The sequence below is a fragment of the Alligator mississippiensis genome, chromosome 1, assembly GCF_030867095.1.
Source record: "Alligator mississippiensis isolate rAllMis1 chromosome 1, rAllMis1, whole genome shotgun sequence".
Classification (NCBI taxonomy): domain Eukaryota; kingdom Metazoa; phylum Chordata; order Crocodylia; family Alligatoridae; genus Alligator; species Alligator mississippiensis.
Genome location: NC_081824.1, coordinates 402106193 through 402123382, shown reverse-complemented (window position 1 = coordinate 402123382; position 17190 = coordinate 402106193). Strand labels below are relative to the sequence as shown.

The window sequence follows — 17190 nt, the reverse complement described above, 5'->3', positions numbered from 1 at the left end:
AATTTCTGGCAACCTCACAGCCAAAAGATGTTCAGTACCGTCAGCCATAGTACACAAAATAGCAACCCCAATATTATGCTGTTTTATCACATACTATGACTGATGACACTGAATGGCCCAATAACATTTATAACACGATCGCTTACAGCAGCAGAACAGAAGTATGCAGAGACAATCAAAGAAACTTAGTCTAGTGGGGTGGCGAATTTTTGTAAAATTTAACCAATATGGGAGAAAGTGTATATTGATCAAAGATCACCAATCTTTACTATCAATTCTCCATCCTAAAAAAGGAATGCCTGGTACAAGTAAAACACATATGCAATGGTGAGCCCTCTATTGAGCAGGTTTCACTTACGATACTGAATACAAAACAAAAAAAAGGTACATAGAAATACTGATGAGCTCTCACATGTACCTGCAAGTGTGTCTCCTGTAGTAAAAACAGAATCTACTGAAATTGCTAACTTTTCAGCAGGAATATCCCTCAGTGACCTGTAGCATGACTGGACAAGAAACCAAGAAAGATTGCACACTAGCACAGGCATACGAAGCCACCATGAAAAGCTGAAAGCATACAGAAAACCCTAATTTAGCAATCTTTATATGCGTGAGCTTACTATAATCCAAGATGTGTCACGTGGGATATTTGTGTTGTTAATACCTAGTAAACTGTGCACAATTTATAAGAGTTGCACATGGATCACCTCAATCAGCATGTGATTACTGGGAACTTAAGAAATGGCAGTCTGCAGTTGTGAATGCACAAACAGGTCCTTTGTCGTATCTAGGACGAGCGGTGCCTAGTATTGTCTGATGCCACCACAATGACCAATTACGAGAAACAAGCATGACTGCCTACCTGTTGTTGAGCAATTTGGCTTTGCAAGCTACAAAGATAACTAGTAACACAACACCAGAAAGTAGCAATGCTAACCTGTCAAGATTTAATAATGTAACCCTCATCTAACGAGAAAATACCTGAATCAGATATGGATGAAGGAAGGCCACCTCAGAACTGTGGTCAAGGGAATGGTAGCCATAAACCAGGATAAACATAAACCCAACACAGTAATCAATACATCACATCTCCATGGAAGCAGTCAAGGTGATCAATGTTACCCAGAAAGGAAATGCAAGCCACGTAAGAGGCTTGCTGTGTGTGCATTACATTATTGTTGTTTCAAAAAGTGGGGGACAAGATATGAAATATATAAATGTGTTGAATATGCACATAAGTAACTAAAGTTACTTTCTGTTGAATCTGCTAATGGCAATCAATGTATGGCTTTACTTTATTTTCACAATATATTCTATGCCTGCCAGCCTGGAAGCACTCTTTCCCACATTTGTGGCTGGAATCATTTTATTTGGAAATTTACCTTTGGACAAATGGACCAGTCATCAAAAAAGAATTTACTCACAGAGGTTCTGTGCAATCTTTGGATCTAAAACTTTTAGCTCCTTGATTCGTTTCTTAATGGATTTCCTCTCTTCAAAATCTTCCTCCTCTTTTTTAACTGTCAAAGTAATGAAAACGCACACTTAGGGATAGTATTAAACAAACGGAACATAATGCTTGAATGGAAAAACCTTCAAAGTCAGATTGCAGACAAATTGCTCTGAGAATACAGGCATAACTGATAGATTTGATTGTGTTATTTCAGTATCTGCTACATGGGGTTAGATTTTCATCATGTTATCTTTACAGAACAAGTTATTTTCTAAATAGTTTGAAACCTAAAATTTTTACAAAAGGTACTTGGATTCTTTAATTTCAGATCATGTATACTGTTGCCAACTTGTGTTGAATTTGAAAGTTTATCATACCTAAATTGACAGAATATATAAAATATGTAAATAACTATAAGACCACGTAAAAGAGTAAACTAGGGGACAGAATCACAGAGTTGGAAGGCACCTTTGGTATCATACAGCCTAGGGGTGGACAAAATGTGGTCTGTGGGCCATGAGCAGCCTGCCAACTGATTCTATCCAACTCATGGCTGGGCAGCACAGGTGGCAGGTGGTTCCAGGGGATGCTGGGGGAGGAAGCAGCCCTGCCCGCCTGCCTGGCACCACACAGCAGGTTCTGGGCAAGCCATGCTCAGGCTCCAGCTCTGGCCACTGCTGACACCATAGGCGACACTAGGTGGAAGCAGCCCCGCCTATGTGACAGGCCCTGGGCGAGGTGTGCTCAAGCCCCAGTGCCTTCACTCAGGCTGGGAGAGCAGCATCTCTCCTCTCTGAGGCTCAGAGCTGGCTAGAACTGCCCTGGGCACTAGGACTTTGAAGGGGGCACTCTGCACCTGTGACTGGAGGCAGTGAAGCTTTCCCAGCACTTCCTCGTAAGTGAAGCCCCAGTTCTGGCCCAGTCCTGCCTTGCCCCATGCAGCTCCATGAACCAGCCCAGCCACCTGCCACCTCCTGGCTACAACGAGCATGGCTTCTGTCTCATCTGCCCAGGCGAGACTGTCACCGGCACCCTGGGGCTCCTACCGAGGGAAAGGAGAGCCCTGGGCTGTTGATAGGCACAGCCTTCATGGCTCTGGAGGGGAGCTGGGGCAGACTGGAGGGAGCTATTCCACTTCCCCAGGCTTTGTGGACACAAGTGTCAATGGGAAGGGGTGAGAGGCAGGCAGGTTTGGGGTGCAGAAAGCTCTTAAGGGGAGCATCAGGGTGCAGGCTGAGGCAGGAATCCCCTTGTGATTTATGAGGTGGCCGGGCAATGGCAGGGCTCTGCTGGAGGTGGAGGCTTCCTCCCTTGGCCAAGTGTCCTGCTGGCTGATTTTGGTACCCTTGGGAGAGAAGCTTTATTTTGAGCTATTATGCGATCACCTCTATATACATTACTCAAAAAAACAAAATCAGGACAAAAAATAGTTTTTGAAATAAAATTAAAATCGTTTATAGTAGATGCTTGATTTCTAGCATACGATTTTGTTGTTTTTTTTAATCAATAATTTGTTAATTATCTTCACCCTTAATTTTGTGTGTACAGCCCTCAACAGCTCACCAAAACTCATTAAGTGGATCCCCAGCCAAAATAATTGCCCATCCCTAATCTAGTCCAATCAGCTGCACAAATACAGGGTTCTGTTTTCCTTTACCATTCCAGGCTCCTTCTGAAAATTTCCAATGAAGATACTGCATCTTTGAAGATTATACAATTAAATATTCCCATGCCAAACAAAATGTGAGTGGAACTGTGAATAGAGAGCATGTGTTCAGACACAGTAAAATACTGGAGACTATCAAATAATCTGATAGAAAAAGAATTTGAAATGATTTGGGAGTATGGTTGGGTGTAAGGATAAAGCTGAGTCTGTTAAAATGTGTTTCTGAAGAAGTAAGAAAAATAGTAATATGTTGTGACATTACACAATAGCCTAACCATGTATACTGTACAATGTTACCACATTTATGGTTGACGTGTCTTAGTATTTCTGAAGGTAACTCAATACAAAGCCATTAACATTTTCTCCTTCCCTTCCTCCCAAGACAGTTTTTTAAAACTGGTATTCCCCACATATATCAAAAAAGAAAAACCTAATTTTTCAACGTTTACAAATTTAGTGTTTTTACCAAAATATGACAGCTGATAAGGAACCATTCCAGCCTACTGTCCATCTAACACATCTTCAAAAACAAAACATACATACTTAAAATCCAGTATGAACACAAGCCATTAATAAAAAGTTAATTTTATATCATTTTATAATATATACCACATCCTTTCTCCTATCTATTTTGGTTCCATCTTAATTACTTCACATCTGAAATTAAATGACTTTTTTTTAAGCAGAGGTTGGTTCAGATCACTACTGTTATACAGAATACCAATATTTGGGAACAAAAAATAAAAAGAGCATACAGTGGTCATTACAAAGCACTGTATGTAGGCCACTATACATGTAGATCACTGTAGTAGGTTACTATATGCAACTTACATTAGCAAGAACAATAGGTGGCACACTGGACCTTATCTATAAAGGAGGAAAAGAAAACTGAAGACGTTATAGGAGTTACCTCCTCCTTAGAGAGACCCCCCCCACAACTTACAGAGGGGTTACTTATAACAAAGTATTTTCTATGCCCCAAACCCCCAAATACTTGCATAATCTTTCAAATTCAGTATCGTGCACATCACTAGCATTTTTTATATTAACTGCAACGCTCACACTTATCATGTGTTATTCCTGTCCCATGTCACCCACCTTGGCCATTTTCAAGGGGCCTAAGCCAAGCTGCTGAAATATAGAGCTAAAGTAAAGGGCCCCAAAGCCTGTTTCTGAATATAAATTGAACCTTTGCACACATGATAATCAGCCTGGTCAACAAAGTAAAGGGAGCAATCAACATGTCCAACTACGCCATTAACACAATCCAATTAACCAGAACACAAGGCACTAAACTTAGAAGATCGAAACATACTATATGGTGCTTCAGCTTATAGCAATTAATAAAACAGCATCCAATACATTTGGTTACACTAAAACAGATATATTTTTATATAAATTGAAAAATCAAAGCAGCCTTGTCAGAAAAGACGATAAACTAAGGTTAAAAAAACCCAGGATGGTGATGATCAGGGCTCCAGGTTTTCCATTTGCCACAGAAACAATTAAGTAAAACAGGGGTTTTCTCATTTTAAAGAGAAAAACCTGGATTTTCTGGGGAAAGGGCTGGGGGAGCAGGAAAAGGGCAATCAGGCAGGGGGCACCATGTGCATGTGTCCACATACACATGCATATGGTAGCCAGACAACATGAGAGCAGCTCCCACTGCTTCCCGCAGGCAAATTGAGGGGAGCAGAGGGGATTGAGGCCCCCATAGGGAGGAAGGAAGTTGAGCAGGGCTGGGGTTGGTGCTGCTGCCCAGCTGGAGTAGTGCATGGTGCTTGGGGCCTGAGGCCGAAATGTGCAGCTGCAGGGCCCAGCTGGGGAGCAGGATGGAGCCATGGGTGGCAGTGGGGGGGGGGGAGGGGGGCTAGCTTCCTGTCGCTGTGCATACTGCTGGGGAGCGCTTGCCCCCCAGATATGTGCAAGACGCGGGGGCAGATGCAGGCTGGCAGCTACAGGCTCAGGACTCCTGCCCTGCTGCCCTCTCCCAGGGACCTCTGTGACCCAGTGGGCGGGACCCGGTGCAGCAGGGCAAAGCGGAGCAGGGAGGCTTGATGCCATCCCCGAAAGCCCTGCACCACCAGTGGTGAAACACTGCCTGCCTGCCTGGCAGTAGTGGGGCACACAATCCTGTGACACCAGCCCAGCTGTTGCTGGGTAGGCAGGGGGAGCCTTGCCACTGCAGCGTAGGGCTCCCAGAGGCAGTACACCAAGCCTCACCATCCTGCTGTGTCCTACCACACCAGATCCCACCTCCTGCACTGTGGAAGCCCTCTGCGGGGAGGGCAGCAGGGCAGAGAGCCCCAAACCCATAGCTGCCAGCCTACATCTGCCTCTACCCTGCACACAAATATAGACAGAGTGCCAGACAGACCAACATTTCATTTTAATTGCAGAAAAACGTGGATTTGGGGGGTTTTCAAAGCAGAGAATTTACTATTTTTAAACAGAGATAAAACCAGGATGCCTGGTGGTCATCAGCGTTCCACAATCACAAAGGAGATAAGAAACCTGCCCTTTTACTTTCCCAAGGACACAAATCCAAACTACCATATTTGCTCAAATCCAAGATGAGATCCTCCCATTTAAAAAGGGGGGGGGGCAGCAGCAGCAGCTGCTACAGGTCCAGTTTTAGCCCCTACTCGGGCTTGGGCTCAGAGCCACCACTGTTGCCAACCCTGCCTTTACCACCTCTGCCCTGTGCTGCCACCCCAAACTTCTACTTACCCTTCACAAACCCTGCTACATGGCAGGGCTGAGGCTGGGGCCACCTCCTGCTCCATGCCCTGAGCTGGAACGGAGCTGGAGTCAAGGCCAAGGTGAGGATAAGTACAGGGGTAAGTGAGGGAGGGGTTAGTGCTGGGTCACCAGGTGGGGTGTGGGTGGAGAGGGGGCAGGAGGCAATTGTCAAGGGCCACACCATGACTTGCTCACTGCCTGACCCCCCAAATTGCCTGCCCCCCTACCACTGCATGCCATGCAGCAAAAGGGCACTAAGAACTACATAATTATATTATGTAAATGAAACCACTGTAAACTTACATGATACTTCTTCAGGAGAATTCAGCTCACATCCTTTAAAATTGCCAGCACAAGAAAGCAAAAAGATACATATTACTTTTATTTCACTTTACAATGAAAATTCCTGAGCAAGATGAAGGAATTACAAAAAAAAACCCAGACAGAACAAGGACATTAAAGGGCTGGGCAGGTTATGTGGACTTATGGAAAGACAGAAAGCAAGTGTCTAGAATTAAGAAAAATCATGTGTGTGGTGAAATTTATAAGGCAATTTGCCAAAGAGCAACCAACCAATTTGCTTTTGTGTAACTTTCTTTCGTCTCATCCTTAGTTTGTTCTTTGTCACTTGACCTTATAAGCTCTTTGAATCTAGGAAATGTTTCATCCAAAGCACCTACCATAATTGAAGCATTATGTAAGTAAATAAAAAGTAAATAATACAACGAGTGGGAAATCATTACACATCACACAAACCCTCTGAGGCTAAGGAAGGCAAGTGCTCAAACTACTAAGCTACTGAAGGAAAAAGATTCTTATACTGCTGCCATGTACATCTAACTGATCAGGTCAGAAATAATCCTGGTAAGATATATATGTCTTAAGTAATCAGGAGCAAGTAGAATACTAAGCAAATGGTGGCACCTTAGCAAAACTTAATACTCCTCATTAAAATGAAAGAAAAGCCATTGAATGGAAAATAACTGAAGATCTGCCATCTCTAGATCTGGAGGCATCTATGTTCCCCACAGAGCAAACTAGAACATATCCAGGGGAATGTACAGGCTGTATATCATCTCCTCACTCAAATAAGAGAACTAAATATCTACAGGGGTGAGGTAGGGTGCCGCTCCGATCTGGACTGCATACATCAGGACTTGAACAGCATAACTAAGGACATCTAGTGGGTAAAACAGGATTTTAGCCCCTCAGTTTTAGGCAATATACATATTCATGAATATCTTCTGCAGTTTAAAATATTCCAATTTTATTGTTTATTCCTACTCCTAAACTTAATAGCCACTTTGATCTGAGAAGGTTGGTTTGGATCAATGAATTGTCTAATGCAGGAATCAGCAATATCTGGCCTGCAAAACCTGAGCACCTTGCCTATGCCTACACCCACGTTAAAGTTAAGTAGTGAGGAGCTGTGCCACGGCCAGGCAAACTCTAGCTGTGCCTATGCCTTCACAACTTGTTCCTGCAACCCTGTAACCTCTCTCTGGCCAAGTCATGGGTGTGAAGGACAGGCAGCTGGGAGCTGAGCCCACACTGCCACTTCTCCTCAGTACCAGGAGTAGCCAGCTGGAAGCTGCACCCAGGCTGCTGCCATTTCTCCTGCCATCCTCTCTCATTCTGATAAGTGAGCAGTGCCAGAGAGGAAGGTATTATCTGTGGCTTGATAAAGAAATCTGACTGTACTCCTTCTTCCTCCTTTTCCAAATTCACTACACCCTTCAAAAGCAGAGGTTAGCTTAAAACTGATAGAATTTTTCATAACTTAAAATATTTAGTTCTATATTAGGTGGTAAACAGACATTTTAGATCTTCTGATGTTAACTGCCCTGACATTAAACAAGTCAGATTGAATGCTATTTTTGTAACTGTTTATTTTATTCACTAATTATCTCATGACCTAAGATTTTTGTGAAATAATTAAGAGAGCGTTATGTCCTAATTCTATACAAATACTGCAAATGAAATCTTCAAACTAATTCCAGCTGTCACAGTACTTATCCCCAATTTAAAAAAAAAAAACAACACTACTTGTCATGATAACACACCTATTGACTAGATGGGACCTCGGTATGTTCTTAAATAGATGGTTTAGGGCTGTTGGGAATAAGGATGAAAGACAGTAAAGCCAACTCCTGATAGTCACAGATGTCATTTAGTACACATGCTATATTACAGAAGGTCTAAATCAGGGGCGGGCAATTATTTTTGGCAGATGGACGCTTACCGAGTTTTGGCAAGCCATCAAGGGCCACATGACAGGCAGCCAGGGGCAAATAAATATTAATTTTCTAAATGTCTTTAGGGGCCGGCCTTGTGGGCCAGTTAGAATGGCCTGAAGGGCCACATCCGGCCTGTGGACTGCATTTTGCCCACCCCTGGTCTAGATGATCTTATTTAGCCATCAGCTGTTATTCTAATTTTAGAAAGGGATTCAACTCAATTATTTATGAAGGAAAAAAAATACAAGGCATGCCAACCCTCACCACCACAGTTTACAGTTTGGACTTCCTGGTAATTTAGAAGTAAATATTAACTTGTGGTCCTGGGTATGACCATAAACTGCATCCAAATGGAGGGCCTGATGGCAACAAGTGGGGTAGCTTCTATAAAATACCAGTGTTACAACCTTCAGAGTAAGGTGCATGAAAACTCTAAGCCCCACTGCCTTGTTGGGTATTCCTTGGTTGGAAAAAGGCTAAGTGACATCAGCCTGACAGAAACGTGCCCTCGCTGAGGCATTAGGTAGTCAGCAACAGCTTTAATCTGTTGCTGTTTGGCAGAAGCTACAACCATTGAAACATTGAATGTCTGGCCTTGGTCTGGCCTTTAGACTATCTCAAGGGTCTAAAGGAGGGATGGTAAGTCTCAGGCAGCCTCCTCTCCTCCACACTCTTGCCTAGGCACGTGCACTGAAGATCTTGGTGTAATCTATACTGGCCAAAATGATAAAGTGAGCTGTATACTGCAATGTTTGGACTCCGACCCCTGGGTTCAATTTGGATTCCGCTTTATCGAAAACAACACTACTAACTTATGAATTGGTTAGACTCAGAACTGATGCTACTGAATTATAAACAGGGATCCTAGTTTTCTCTGATTTAAAAAAAAACAACCAATTTTCAGATTTAAAAGAGTAACCTCAAATACACATTTTTCCATGATTAAATGAAATGCCACTAATTTATAAATAGATATATACTGGTGTTTCATTTTAATCATGGAAAAATGTGGATTTTGGGTTCCTTTTTTTAATCTAGAGACTGCAGATTTTTTTAATTCAGAGAAAACCAGAACCCCTGATTATCAGAAACTTGGCTTTCAGATACAGGTTCTATTAAAGAAAATGATTATACCATATTCTGGCATGGGAAGCTACTAGGAAAAAGGAGACAGCAGGGAGTAGGTTTTGCTATTAGAAACAGCCTATTATCTTTCTGTAAAAGTCCCACTGCTGTATCTCATGATGCTCAGAGCGCATACACAGAACAGCTTTCTCACTTCGTTCTGTGCCTACCCCCCCAGCTAACAAAGAAGGTGACGAAGACAAGAACATTTTCAACTAACGACTTGAAGAAGATTTTGAGAAAACTCACAGAAATGAGACCATTATAATACTTGGCAACTTCAGTGCAAGAGTTGGATATAGTTTCAAGAATCGGCCCAGTATTTTGGGCAAACAGGGAATTGGTAACATGAGTGAAAATAGCCAGCAAATGCTAGAACTTTGTGCAAGTCAAAATCTATGCCGGGGTGGCCAATTAGCTGCTTAATGAGTCTTGGCGAGCTGTCGAGGGCTGCAAGGGCAGCCTCGTCCCTTCCTGGTCACCATCTTGGGACCAGAAGTCCCTCCCCTTACCTCCCCCCACCCCATCAATACTCCCGGGGCAGGGGAGGGGGAAAGAGAGCTGCCATCTTGGAACCACAAAAAAACCAAATTATATACTAGAAGTCAAATAGCTACTGTAACATATTTTAATTATATTACAAAAATATTTTTGTTATGGTTTGTTTGCATAATGTATATATAGATGACTGCATAATAAGCCTTACTCTTGTACACTGTGTGTGGGGTATGGTTGTGGTGGGGGTGTGTGGGGATGTTTTGGGGGGCTTGAGAGGGAGTGGCTGTCGGGGCAATAGGGTATGTTGGAGATATATATGGGGAGGTTGTGGATACATGGCATTTGTGGGGTATGAGGGAGGATGGGGGGGTATGGGGATTCCCCCCACACACACTCAACATGGCACACAGCCCCTGCCAACAGCAGCAGGCAGAAGGCACTCAGGGTACTCATGGCTTTTCCAGGCACTTCCGCCTGGCAGCACATGGCTTTTGTCAGTGCTCCATGTAGTGGCGAGAAGCACAGCCAAGCCCCACCCCCTGCTTTCCAGAAGAGTCCCATGATCTGCATGGCAGGGGGTGGGGAAGGCAGATGGCTCCGTTGCGCAGGGCTTCCCCTGGTGGCACGCAAGTACCAGGAGCTACACATGCACCATGGGAGCCCCATGCAACAGAGGTGGGCCAGCCTGGCTGTGCTCCTTGCCATCATGTGCAGTGCTGGCCAGAGCTGTGCACTGTCTGGCAGCAGCAGCTGAGCAGGCCATGAGCTCCCCAAGTACCCACCACCTGCTGTTACCATGGAAGGGGGTGTCTGGGGGGTGCCCACACCCCTCCACCCTCCCACACATCCACACCCTGCAAACCCAAACTCTGTGCTCCCGTCACTCCCTTAGGCACCGGCTCCACACTGCCGCCAACCCTAGCCCCATGCTCCGTGCTCCCGTCCAGCTGCAGCTCCCACTCCCTCCACTTCCCTACCTGCAGTGAGGTGGATGCTGGGGAAGCCAAGCAGGTCCCCCTGAGACTGCAGCAGTGGTGGCAGCAGCCCAGCCTGGAAGCTGCGTGCTGGTTCGGATGAGCTAGGCCCTTTAGCAGACGAGGGTGGGAGTGGGGCATGCAGGCTGGGCAGGGTACAGTTGGTTGAAGGGCACCCATGCAGGCCAGATGAAATTGCCTGGCAGGCTGGATTCGGCCCATGGGCCATATTTTGCCCATCCATGACCTAAGCATTACCAACACCTACTTCACTGGGGAAATCATAAGACAGACATTGTGAAAACATCCATGATCAGAGCACTGGCACTAATTAGATCTAGTACTTAACAGGTGTAACCACCTGAATGAAATCCTGCATATGAGGTCTTATCATAGTGCTTAGCTTGCTTCAGAGTCAGAATCAATGTCAAAAAGATCGACCATAGCAAAACTACCAGTCATCCTCAAATAGACATCAGCCAAACTAAAGATATAGAAAAATGCAGACTACTTAATGAAGTTGTGAAATCAAGTGTACCTAACAACTCAGTCACCAAGGCTTGGGAAAGCTTAAAAGCTAACATGCATAATGCTGCTGTAACAGCGTTTTCTTGCAAGGATGCAAAAAAAAAAAATTCAGACTGATTTGAAAAGCACTCTGAAGAACCTTGTACCACGGTTGAGAACAAAAGGACAGCACTAACCAACTACAAGGAATCTCCCAAAACCTTAAGCCTAGACCAATTTAAGAAAGGCTAGAAGAGAAATGCAAAAGCAGACTAAGAAGTGTGCCCAAGATTTGTGTGTGAAACTCTGATGGTATTCAGAAAGCAGCTGACACAGGTGATAGCCATGGTAAGTATGAAGGCATCAAATAAGCAATTGGTCCAGTCAAGAAAAAAAACCAGCTCCACTGAAAGACCTAAACAGAAATGTCACTACTGATAAACAAAAACAACTCAAGTGTTGAAATGAACACTATGGAACTGTATACTCCAGTGAGACTGAAATTAAACAAAAAGAGCTCGAAGGATTACCACAGTTTGAAGTCGTGATGGATTTGGACAATGAGCCTACATTAGAAGATTTGCAGAAAGCTATTAAATCAATTACTGGGAACAAGGCATCTGGCAACAACTGTTTGCCTGCTGAAATCTATAAATGTGCCAACGATGAATTACTTAGAAAGCTTTGTGAAGTTATACTGCTCTACTGCAAAGAGGAAAGGATATTGCAAGATTACAAAGATGCTCTGTTTGTACCATTATACAAAAACAAAAAGGGTACAGAAGCAACCATAACATCTATAGAGATATCTCCCTATTGAACATAGTCGGAAAAAGTGTCTTTTGCATCATGCTCCCTAGGTTGCAATCTCTAGGTGAAAGAATCTATTCCTGAAAGTCAATGTGGTATTTGCTCAGGACGCTACACCATTGGTATGATATTTTCGATTAAGCAACAGCAAGAGAAGTGTAGAGAAAAATACCACTGTACATAGCCTTAATCGATCTGATGAAGGCATTTGATACAGTCAGACAGGGAGTTTTTACTATTCTAAAGGAACTGGGTTGTCCTCTTAAAATGCTGCACATCATTCGCTCATTCCATCAATGTATGAAGAGAACTGTAATGTATGAAAACAAAGAATCAAATGCCTTTGACATAAATAATGGGATGAAACAAGGGTATGTCTTAGCCCCCAGGCTTTTTAACATCTACTTTTTATTCCTGCTTCTTCATGCATCCAAGAACAGCAATGATGGCATTTATCTTTGAACCAGACTAGATGGAAGCTTGTTCAACATTGCATGGTTTAGAGAAAAAAACAATGTAAAAGACTTCTTAGGAGGTATTGAGACTTCCTATTTGCAGATGACACGGCCTTGGTTGCCCACAGTGAATCTTCCCTGCAAAATCCCTTGGACAGATTTTCTGAGTCATGCAAGAGCTCTGAGACATTAATTAATCTCAAGACTACGATCATGTACCAAGGAGTGGAAGACACCTGACATCGCTCTGGAGGCTAAGGTCATTTGATGTTATTGATAGTTTTTGTTACTTGGGTTCTATGATCAGCAGGAACTTGACCTTCAGACTGAACTGACTAACAGAATCACTAAAGCAGCTAAGAATTTTGGGCTATTACAAAAAGTGCATTGAATAACAGCAAACTACCAAGTTAAGGTGAAGATGTGAATCAACGAGACTTGTGTGCTACCATCACTGCTTTAGGGTTATGAAATGTGGATTACATATGCTAGGCACATCAAGAGACTAAATAGCTTCCACATGAGATATGGAAAACAAAGTGGGAGAACAGAATTCCAGACACAGAGGTGCAGGGGCATGCAGACCTGACACATTTAGAAACCACTGTCAAGAAGAGGAGGTTGCAATGGATCAGACATGTCAGGAGAATGGGAGGAGATCATATCTGCAAGAAAATTTTGTATAGCAAGATTTGAGACAGCTCTAGAAAACAGGACTGCCCTTTATGGCGGTACCACAATGTGTGCAAAAATTATATGACATCATTCAACATCAATGTAGAAAGCTGGGAGGAGCGTGAAGAATCCTGCCTGATCCAGAGGGAACACCTGGCACTGGGTGCAGCTCAGCATGAAGTGACTTTGAACCAGAGAATGGAAGCAAAGCAAGAAAAAAAGAAAGTAGCATCCTGTGAACTTGGACTCCAACTCAGACAACATATGGACCTGTTAAACTTGTAACATGCTGTGTTACTCTTGAATTGGGCCTGTCAGCCACAAATAGATTCATTGGGCATCTGACTAGACCTCTTATGCATATACCATGATCCAGAAGATTGATGGCTGCCTACTATTAGCTTATCAAACATGTTTGATTTCAATCCATTTTAATTTTTTTTTATGGTTTTGGCACATGGTAGGACAGGGTGACACTTTAGAGATTAATTCATATAGAGACATGAGCTTTTGTAAAGACAGCCTACTTTGTCAAGTACACCTCTAAAGGTGCCACACTGCTGTACCTTCTACCTAACTTCAGACTAATAAGGCTAACCACCTCTATTTATTGGAGTGTCACAAACCTTTAGAAATCAGAAGTTGGGGCAGAGGTGATAAGTTTTATTAGACCAACTAGGTATCTGCAAAAAAAAAAAAAAAAAAAAAAAAAAAAAAAAAATCTCTTTATTTGCAACCTTTAAAAACCTTTCAGCAGACTCCAAAGTTCCGAGATTTGAACCAGGCTTATTTCTTGAGTGCAACTCTGAAGGAAGGCTAGATTTAGAGTTCCCTAATATTAAAAAGTTTTCATATATTACTAGTTCGCTAATATTTAAAGTTTTCACTTATTATTTTTTGCCCAGAAATCAAGTGACTGAAACACACAGCCAGGATGGGTGACTATAAGCTTTATTGGGCACTATCAACATGGATTAAACATAAACACTAGCTTTATGATTTACAGTCTAACACCTACAATCTTTGGTCTTCCAAACCTCTCAGAACACACCACAAGTAATAAATACCATCTTCCTTTCTAAATAGTCTTTTTCTCTTACATAATTAGGCTATCTATTAAAACTAACCTTGATTTGAAGCTATTCTTGATAATTTCTATTTGTTCTTAAGTTTACAGCCCTCCTCGACTCCCTTAAGTGCCACTTTTCTTTTACACATGGAGACAACATGCCAACATTTTAACAGGTAATTAGCTTAGGCTGCTTTTGTTTCTCTCTCACATCTGAAGAAGGGCATTTGTGCCTGGAAGCTCATCTAACATCTCTCCCAGCTATACCACTGACCTAGTAAAAAGTATTACCAAGGAAAAAGAAAAAAGAAGAAAGAAAAATAAAACTTTGCTTCTTGTATACTGCCTGGACCATCATGGCTACAACACTCAAACACTACTAATATACTATCTCACAGACCAGCATTGGATACTTCTTGTGAAAATTCAAATTCCTTAGTACATATGTATGTACATCTAATACAAAGGAATCACAAACCATCTTTAATAAAAACAGCTTTTTCATTAGACATTAGTTGAGGAAGTGGTGTTTTCTCTTTTCTTTCCTTTTTTAAGAACATCATCAGTCCTTAAGGACTATTCAGTTAATCCAAATGCTTTTTCTCTGACTGTCCTCTTCAACTGACATGAGTACTCTACCAGCTACCAGAAAATCTAGGAACCATACTTCAAAAATGGTTTTACTGAGCATGTCTACTTCAGTAGGAATCACTGCCAATGTGATTAATTTGCCCCCAGTAACATGTCTCAACCTTGTGTCCATGTTATGTTAAGGTATATACTGTATATGTTTTCTCTACATACTCATAAATACTTTTGTGCACAGGCACTTTCATAGCTTGCTTACACTTCAATATAAGCATATCAGAAACTTTAAAATTATTTTAAGAAAGTCCGTAAACTATAAAAGTAAATTTACCTTGAAACTATTATTCATGTTTTTAAAACACATGCAGACACATATTAGTATTGCTTTCAACTATTTTACAATGCTTGAGATTAATCAAACAGATCAAAGATTTGTGCTTTAGGTATAATCTTATTGTTTTTGAGAACACAAGAGCAAAGGTGCTGAGATTGTATTTTCCAATCTAATGCACTTCAAACAGTATAAAAGTTACCTAATTTTCACTCTACTTTCTTCAACTGCTTACATAACTAATTAATTAAAAAGACAAAAAATTATTGGAATAATTTTGTGAGAAAAAACTTTTTGAGTTTCCAACCATATAGTCAGAGTCTAGACCAAGGGCATCAAGCATATGGGCCATGGAGCATCTGGCCCCTGGTGTTGCCCCTGGATCTGATCAGACCCATATGGAGCACAGTGAATGCCCATGGCTCAGGGCCAGTAAACAGTCCAGACTGTACCCATGGATCCCTTCCCCATTCCTCTTCAGCTCTCCCTCCCCCAGCATACCTGATCCAACAGCTGCTCCAGCCAGCCTAGTACCTCCATTGCAAGTACCAGAGTGGCCAGAATAGACACTACTTAGGGAGAATTCCAGAAGGAGCAGCAGGCAGCCTGCATGTGGTGGTTGTCCTGGTTGGATTGCGCTGCACATGCTGCCTACTAGGTATGCGAAATGGGCCATATTTGATTGGGATTCAGCCCAAATTGGGGACAGCGATACGATTTGTTAATTCAGATCACTGTCCCCGATTCAATTTGGCCAAACCTGAAGATTTGGTGCTGATTCGGAGAATCAGCAATTCGGCCACAGACACAGCTTTAAATGTTTTTTCTACATACCGTGAGGAACCAGGGGCAGCTCGTGAACACTGTGATGCTGGGGCAGATGGAGCATCACACAGGAGCATGGGGGGGGGGGGGGGAAGGGGGGACAGCTGTAGGTGCTCAGCGAAAAGCCTGGAAGTAGACTAGAAGTACTTCCGATCGACTTTCAGGTCCTCTGCGGAGTGTGCTGCCCCCCCCCCCCCCCCGCAAGCCCCTGGCTCAGGAATTAGCCATGGGGGGGGCACCACCTGCCCCTCCAGACCCAGGAGACACTAGTTGCTAAGCTGGGAGGGCACGGGGGGGGGGGGGGCGGCATGCTCTCCAGCAGACCCGGAAGTGCTTCTGGTCCACTTCCTGGTCTGCTGCTGTGCACGCTGGGGAGTCCCCTGCGCTCCTGTGGGATGCTCCATCCACCCCAGCATCTCAGCATTCATGAGCCACCTGGTACCTTGAGGTATGTAGAAAAAGAAAAACACTTGTCCAAATTGTCGAATCTTTCCGAATCAATTCGGAGAGATTAAAGAGACTCCTGATTTGATTCAGATTCAGAGATTCGGCCACTGAATTTAGCCACTGAAGCCTTGCACAGCCCTACTGCCTACCCTTTCAGCTCTGGAGAGCACTGCTTGCAAAGCCTGCTCCAACTATTTCAGGACCCATTCTGCATGCGACACCCAAGAGTGTCACATGCAATGTGTGGGTTGGGTTGGCTCCATGCTACTCATCCAGCTCATGGGGCTATACAAGTTTGACACTTTGGTATGACAAGAGTACACCAGTACAATGGGAGATGTTGAACATGCATCTCTAAAGCCAGTACTTTATGCCTAAACATTTTTTAAAAAAATATGAGGCTACAGTTCAGTTTCCCAATTCACACAGAGATATCTAAACATGTGACTTGTTATTCAAAAACATGTAAATATATGGCTTGCTATTCAAAAAGGCCTTGCTAAAGTATGGATTAATACAACCACTGGTCACTACATATACAAAACATACAGAGGCCCTGCTAACAACAGGAACCAGAGCAGGCCCAAGTGACTGCAAAACTAAGCATGCCATACATGGCTTGCACAGATGTGCTGGAAAAGTAGCTCATTAGTTTTCAAGGTATCTCCAGGCAGAGTGTGAATTGATAAGACAAGCGCAGAACACCAAAACAAAGATCAGAGGAGTTTGGCCAACAGACATTTGTATCTGGGGGGATGACTGCAATAATTTATAATAAGTAGGATGTG

General features: G+C 43.0%; 1 protein-coding gene across 3 annotated transcripts in view; it reads right to left on the bottom strand.

Annotated features, from left to right (window-relative positions):
- DIAPH3 (diaphanous related formin 3) overlaps positions 1 to 17190 on the bottom strand; it is a 487575-nt gene that overhangs the window by 273937 nt on the left and 196448 nt on the right. For 2 of the 3 annotated variants that reach the window (XM_019500535.2, XM_014608394.3), the window contains one exon: positions 1425 to 1520. The exons of the other annotated variant lie outside the window; for it this stretch is intronic. In XM_019500535.2, the coding sequence (XP_019356080.2) occupies positions 1425 to 1520 (96 nt within the window). The remainder of the gene's footprint in view (positions 1 to 1424; positions 1521 to 17190) is intronic. 3 annotated transcript variants of the gene reach the window in all.